Source organism: Arabidopsis lyrata, assembly GCF_000004255.2.
Source record: "Arabidopsis lyrata subsp. lyrata unplaced genomic scaffold ARALYscaffold_4, whole genome shotgun sequence".
In the NCBI taxonomy this organism is placed as follows: Eukaryota; Viridiplantae; Streptophyta; class Magnoliopsida; order Brassicales; family Brassicaceae; genus Arabidopsis; species Arabidopsis lyrata.
The window spans coordinates 17,069,015-17,076,171 of record NW_003302552.1 but is presented as its reverse complement, the minus strand read 5'-3'; the positions used below and the strand labels follow the sequence as shown (position 1 = coordinate 17,076,171).

Genomic DNA, 7,157 nt, shown 5'->3' with positions numbered 1-7,157 from the left:
AAAGGACTTTTGTTTGTAAATTCATATGAAGCGTCAGACAATATTAAATAACGAGGATAACCTTCAAAATACAATTATCGGAGATAACGGTCAAACGGTAAACCCGTTCCTCGTACCCCCACATTCAAGTAGCGTTTGTGGCAAGAAATTTAAAACCGTTTACTTTTTGTAATTGTTTTTTGTTTATTGACGTTTATAAATTTTTTCTAAAAAAACTAAACCCTGATTTATTCCAATTTTAGAACTCAAGCGTCTTCATAATCTTCCTCTTTTTTTCCTTATCTTTGATATTCAAAGTTTTTGTATTTGTTATTTTTTTGCTTAAACCGGGGAGACACCCTCTCCATAAATTTAGGTTTGTTTATAACAACAAAACATTTTTTTCTTCTTTTATAATATAAAGAATCCGTAACTCATAAACATGGTTTGATCTCATTTGCAGTTTTGATCCGTCTGGGTTCCTTGAAGAAAATAAAATCCTATTCCATTCATATTCTTCTTCATACGTTCAAGAATCCTTACGAGGACGAGATCTTCCCAACGTCTTTGATCTTCTTCAATAGGTTCGTTTGCATATGTTGTACACTTAAAAAATGGATCTATTCGTGTAGTATATATGATTGTTGAATCGGGTTTGTTATGTTTGTAACAGGAGATAATTCTGATTTGGTCGAAGATGTTGGGAGATTTCATCATCAGACTCCTTGTGTATGTCGTCCTACCATATCTCTTTCTCTTTTATTAATTTAATTTGCTATAAAAACATTCTCATTTGATTCATCATTATATATAATTAATATGATGGGAATGGCAGATTAATATTAGGGTACACATACCCAGCATTTGAATGCTTTAAAACGGTGGAGAAGAACAAAGTTGATATCGAGGAACTCAGATTTTGGTGCCAGTACTGGTATTTATATTTTGTCATCCCTTTTTATTCTATCCTCAGAACATTCATGCATGTGTAAAAAAATCGATTTTAGTTTGATCAAATACAGTTAAAACGACAACTTTTAAAAAACAGAGGGAGTAGAAGACAACAAAATTCCGTTATGTTGGGGTCCTCTGTGAGAAAAATCTGTTTGAATATAATACACCTATTTTTTTTTTTTTTTTTATAGAAATACCTAATTTTGTTCTACAAGTCTTTGGTTTCTAACTTTTATTATATACTTAGTTTGTGAATTACTGGGACAATTCTATTAGGATATTTTATTGATATCTCAATGTATGTGATGCACGTAATTCTAATATATCGATAGTTTATTGTCAATATGTATTGGAAAATATTAATTTATCAAACATTTGTATTTGAATAATTAGGATACTTTTGGCGCTAATTTCATCATTTGAGAGGGTTGGCGATTTTTTTATCTCATGGTAAGGAAGTTTTATTATTAGTTAATCCATGCCTTAATCCATCTCTGTCTTCAACATTTAACAATCATCAAATAATTAATTGATATCTGCAATTATTATTTGCAGGTTGCCGTTATACGGAGAGATGAAAGTAGTCTTCTTCGTATATCTCTGGTACCCTAAAACAAAGGTAATAGACATTTTCCTTTTTTAAAAGTTATAATTTGGATAATAACTAATCAATGGTTATATATCTAATAAAAATGAATGAAGGGAACGAGACATGTTTATGAGACATTGTTGAAGCCATACATGGCTCAACATGAGACAGAGATTGACAGAAAGATTATGGAGTTGCGAGCTCGAGCTTGGGACTTTTTCATCTTCTACTTCCACAACTTTGCCCAGGTCCTTTTTCATATTTTTATTAGTTATACTAAGTTATCGTACATTTTTTTTTAGTTATAGGTTTGACTAATTCTTGTTATAACATTAACAATATTAATAACATGTTGATACACAGGCTGGTCAATCGACCTTGATCCAGGGTTTTCAGTATGTACTCGCCCAATCGGTCCGGTTCTCTGCCGCTGCAGCTAACCAACCGGTACTTTTCTATCGCTTTTGTTTTTCCCCATAAATATTTTCAAGTTTTGGGTCCATAAAGAGTGTTTCTACAACTTTAACCATTTTAAACAAAGTGTTGTTTGTTTGTTCATTCTAAGCGTAAGTTTCAACGCAAATAAAAAAAAAACATCCGTTAGCGTTTGGCTTTTGCAAGAATGTTTTATGAAAGTACTGAAAATGTTGGACATTTCAAAACCAAGATTTTTTTTTTTTGGATTTTTGTTTTTTTTTACACAAATGCAAACAAAAGCGCAGAAGTTGCGATGGCAACAAGCTTGTGTTTATTAACTTCCTTTTTCACTTATGAATTTTTGTGCTTGTGCCAAAGCCGATGGAGCGGAACGTGAACATGAACGCCCAGTCACCGGTGGAGATGGACAATGATCCGCCATCACCGCGGGCTCCAAGACCGCTGAACAAATCACTATCTGCGTTGCGATCGCTAGAGAAGCAAACAAGCAGAGGGAGGAAGTGGCCGCCACCAACACCACCACCAACACCAGGCCGAGACTCAGCCGGGACATTCAACGGTGAAGATGGAGTCAACATTCCCGATACAATTCCGGGATCACCCCTGACCGATGCTCGAGCTAAGCTCCGACGTTCTAACTCCAGAACTCAGCCCGCGGCATAGTAACGTAAACGTACATATACGTGACTCGACAAAGGAACCCTTTTCGATTTGTTTAAAGATATATAGGGAAAGAAAAGTGAATGAAAGTTTTGAATTGAAGCAAAACAGATTGATTTTTTTTTCTGTGTTTTTTGTAAATTGAAGCAGTAAGTATTAATACAGCGAGAATATTTGTGTTTGTTTTGGTTTGAACTTCCGGCTAGGGTGTTCAATCAATCTGGATATTGATTTGAGTTTGGGTTTTTTCAGTTCTTCTTTCGATTAACCGAGATCATATAGCTGATTATGAAGATGCATTTGAATGGTCAAAAATATTATAATCAAATAGTGTACCAATGCAGCCGATGAAGTACATTCTCTGTTAAACTTACATTAGTTTCTTGTAACCGGTGCTCCTCTACAACATCACTCTAGGCAATAAATGAATCATAATCTAATGGTGGTACATTGTATGGAACGCACCTGCCATTGGTTCATACACGTTCTGTAGTTGCTCCCTCCTTGTATTTGATTTTGGGAGTGTTGTGAGGTAACACATTTGGGATCAGAAGATGTGTTTGGTATTGGATCACCTCGGGGTTGAGTCAACAGCTGTTGGTGCTATTTCGCCCATTCCTGGTGGTGGAGTACTCACGTCGGCTATTCCATAATCCCAATCAATACCAGCTTTAGCTAGAGTTAAGGATTGCGTATTTATCATATGCAGATAGATACATTTAATTTAAGAGAGAAACAATTTGCATATATGCAAAGGATACAGTCGGTTTTCCAAATATCTGTCATGCTAATTTCAGCACTTGAGAGTAGCCAGTAGTCCGATTCATCATTCTGCAAAATATAAGACCGATATCAGACGACATTTATAAGAACAGATTTTGAAAGTCATGTTAATAAATTCCTGTGCACAACTTCATAATTCTCTGTTCATTTTATAGTTTTCTAGAATATCTTAGAATAAACAGGAAGATGGCTTACTTCGACGTCAGAGGGAGTAATCTTAAGCATTCCTCCTACCTGCTCCTGCAAATAATTAAGATCAGAGGTATCGCCGGGTTGAGGATGAGGATGATCATGAGACACCTGATGCTCAATAGCAGTTCCTGTGTTATCAACAGTTAAGGCTTCGATGTCATGGTGTCCTGTAGATCCTGAGCTAGAAGCAATAGGCAAGCATGCTGGTGGTGCTGCAACACTCCCATTTGTGTCTTCGAATTTCCCTTCAAATTCACTGAACATGAAGTCAAAGTAAAAGCGTGTAAACGGGACAGTGAATTTTCCAATTCAAGAAATCTTTGTTTTGCTATGTTCAAGGCATAGATACCTGACGAGGTATACATCAATAGGTCCCATTGTACTTCTAAGAATGATCCTGTATCTCCTCTGGGGGTGGTCAACCGCCTGTCAAATAGAGAGGAAACATTATCATAACGTTTTGGAATCTAACAAAGAATAGCAGATGTCTTCGAAAGTTGCTGAAAGAGACTAACTTCATCTGGATCAGGCACTTCCAAAGTTGTGCCATGAGGAGCTTTGACGGCTATCAGAGTCTGGTTCTGCAGAATCAGCAAAGAGAGAGTTAAGATATAAGTGAACAAGAAAGTCTTGGGGTCGATATACATACAATCAATTGGCAAATTCCCAAGAATTAAACATATGAAATAGGAAAGACAGACCTGGAAACCTGGTAAACTCTTGATATCCTCTTCAGTTACAAAAAGCCATCTGAAAAATGTGAACGGATTGGTTAAGTGTCCATCATAAGAATAGCAACATCTCATAGCCAGAAACAAACTAGCCATGCGAAAAGATAGATAGACAGAGATTTTTACTTCTGATTCTTTTCATTTTCGCTCAGGTCCCTTAATCTTTCCTCTGTTTGTCTGAATAAAAGTTGTTAAGCGTCAGCATTGGTTGAGTAGATTAATCACAATAACACAAAACTCTCTAAATGAATGTTTACCTGATTTGATTATCTAATGCTTGCTCTTCGAGGGCAAGGTTTTCAATTTCTGCCTGCAACGACAAAACAAGATCATTAATCAAACGAAGCGAGAACCTACATGCTTAATAAGATTTTACATGCACAACGACTTTTGAGTGTATGCTGTTTCACTACACCTGTAATACAGATACATCAGCATCCTCATCGCCAGGACTCGCATCAACTCCCCTAATCAAGTTTGTTGATCATCAAGTGAGTTTACATGTGGTAAAGTGATTTTAGGAATATCCCAACGAAGCAGATACACAGAAAGATATGGTATGAACTACATAAGCACACTATATAATAAAATCCTCACTTCCAAAGTATTCGATTCTTGAAAGGCTTTTCGATGAGATCTATCCCCTCCAAAACGTTTGTAATATCATATATACGTCGTTTCTGCACCTCCAATGTTTCTGCAGCTTTGTTTAGGTCCAGCATTCCATCTTTGGCTTGTTTAATTAGATTGACGAACTTTTTTGTAAGGAGACCTGAACAGCTTTAAGTCAGCATCTTCGTATACACTATAACATGTATAGAATATTAAATATATATAAACAGTTGATATTTACCTAAAGAACTGTCATAACGGCAACTTCCTGAGGGAGTAAGTGTCACAGGAGAACCTGCAAGTTGACCAGGAAAAGAGTCAGCTCTTCGACCTACTTATAACTCTAGACATGAAAGATATTTCATATAAGGATCTAATTATACAGAAAGGCCAAAAGGGGTAGACAGTCAAGAACACAAAGGATAGGAACATCCTGCAGGTTAATCGGTAATCTACAATTCTTCTTACCAGCGTTCGTCGAGATGGGTGTTTGGGGAGTTGACTTATTTCCTTTGGCCTTTGACTTGATGTTGACTCTGCCCCCTTTTGCAGGAGTTTGACAGGGACTGCTGGGTATGCTAGTGAAACCAGAACTTGTGAATCCATTATTAGATGGAGCAACAACCATATCCATTGTCGACTTTCTCTTCCGTGACTGCAGATAAACAAGTTGTTATTAACTTGAAAGAAGTTGGTCAAAGAGATATCATCCAAAAGATTTTAAAGCATCAACACACAATTATCAAATATTATTCATCAGAAAGTTTCACAACATTGGGATCTACTTGAAACATTATACATAACAAACAATGTTAAGCTTCCTACACCAATACTTTGATATCAATTAGCTAATGCTCAACACTATGTGAAGAATCAACACCCCAGGGAAGAAAATTGCACAATCAGAGCCAATTTGGCATAATAACTGGAGAAATTGATGCCTGATTTCACGATTTGCGTCAATTGGGTGTTATTGAAACGCAGTGTCAGACAAATTATGAGGAAAATGTACCATCGCGAAGCTAAATTAACGACAAAAATTGGCATGAATCCAAGAAAATCTGACGCTGTGAAGCATTTAAATGAGACTAAGCAGCAACAAGTAGCGAAAATGTAGCAATCGAAATCCCAAAACATCCTCGAATTTCGAAAACCAATCTCACTGGCAAAATCTCAAAATCGAACAATCAAAAGCACCCAAAACTCACAGGAGATCTAACAACGACAGCATCTTCCTCCCGATCTACAACACCACAAGCATTAACGAAGCTCCTATCGTTATTATTAGTGAGCGAAGAAGGGTTAAAACGATGGTAATCATCCGAAGGATGAAACGGCGGTTTTGTTGAGGCGAAAGCTAAGTGACGACGTATAGGTGGTACAACCGGCGTAGATGTAACCGGAACCGGAGATGACGGCGGATGGTGCGGCGGCGGCGGTGGCGGATGAGAAGAACCGGGAGAAGATCGTACGAGACCGGACATGGATCGTAGTGAAGGGAGAGTCGAATTTGAAGATTCCGATGAAGAGAAAAGCGACGGCGATTAAAGGAAACGAGGGTTTTAGTGAGAGAAAGAGGAAGAGGAAGAAGAAAAAAGGAGAGAGCAGAAAACGAGGGAAGGAGGGAATTTTATGTTGGGATAGATGTGGAGGGAAGCCTACAGCAATAATAAAATAAAATTCTTAAGGAAATAAATATACTTTTTTGTCTTTCTATTTGTGCCCCGGAATTTTGTATTTAGTTTTAGATTGACCCTACTTACTTTACGTAAATTACTTTTTGTGCCTTTTAGTAACGGGAATATTGAGATTCTTTTGTGTTCTTTATAATGGTGAAGCATAGATACTGATATTTGATCTAGAACTTGTATTTTGAATCTGAAATTTTTATTTAAAGGGGTGTAGTCGGTAAACAGATTTCTGCAAATAGATTGGGATAGAATTTGTTTATAGTACATGTGCTGCTGTTTCCGTTATGATATGCGTAATAATATTATTTTTATTTTTATCTTTTTGTATTGATTAGTGGTTGTTGTTTGGCAGTGGAAAACTGATGCGAAGTGTAGATTAAGTCTAAAATCACTTGAGGAAGGATTCATAATTAAATTCACTATTTGGAGGACTAAGATATTGCACATGATTTGATGACATAAATTGGTAAGAGATTTTTAATGACAAATGAGAACGGTAATAAGTGGTACAAAATAGTTATTAGAAAA

The 7,157-nt window shown here is 36.5% G+C and overlaps 2 protein-coding genes across 2 annotated transcripts; one reads left to right on the top strand and one right to left on the bottom strand.

Moving 5' to 3' along the window:
* The first annotated feature begins 233 nt into the window (after positions 1-233).
* Positions 234-2,866, top strand: LOC9315657 (HVA22-like protein j). Its single transcript, XM_021028065.1, has 9 exons — positions 234-355; positions 443-563; positions 653-708; positions 815-913; positions 1,327-1,383; positions 1,489-1,552; positions 1,636-1,770; positions 1,886-1,969; positions 2,318-2,866. Exons 3-9 carry the CDS (start codon positions 677-679, stop codon positions 2,621-2,623), a joined length of 777 nt encoding a protein of 258 aa, XP_020883724.1. The 5' UTR covers positions 234-355; positions 443-563; positions 653-676; the 3' UTR covers positions 2,624-2,866.
* A 50-nt stretch (positions 2,867-2,916) lies between these two features.
* LOC9315656 (transcription factor E2FA) lies at positions 2,917-6,964 on the bottom strand. Its single transcript, XM_002879543.2, has 13 exons — positions 6,147-6,964; positions 5,407-5,593; positions 5,180-5,233; positions 4,924-5,098; positions 4,742-4,793; positions 4,584-4,636; positions 4,453-4,503; positions 4,297-4,345; positions 4,111-4,176; positions 3,945-4,021; positions 3,599-3,851; positions 3,382-3,451; positions 2,917-3,289 (listed from the first exon to the last, which is right to left on the bottom strand). Exons 1-13 carry the CDS (start codon positions 6,420-6,422, stop codon positions 3,192-3,194), a joined length of 1,461 nt encoding a protein of 486 aa, XP_002879589.1. The 5' UTR covers positions 6,423-6,964; the 3' UTR covers positions 2,917-3,191.
* Positions 6,965-7,157: the final 193 nt, after the last annotated feature.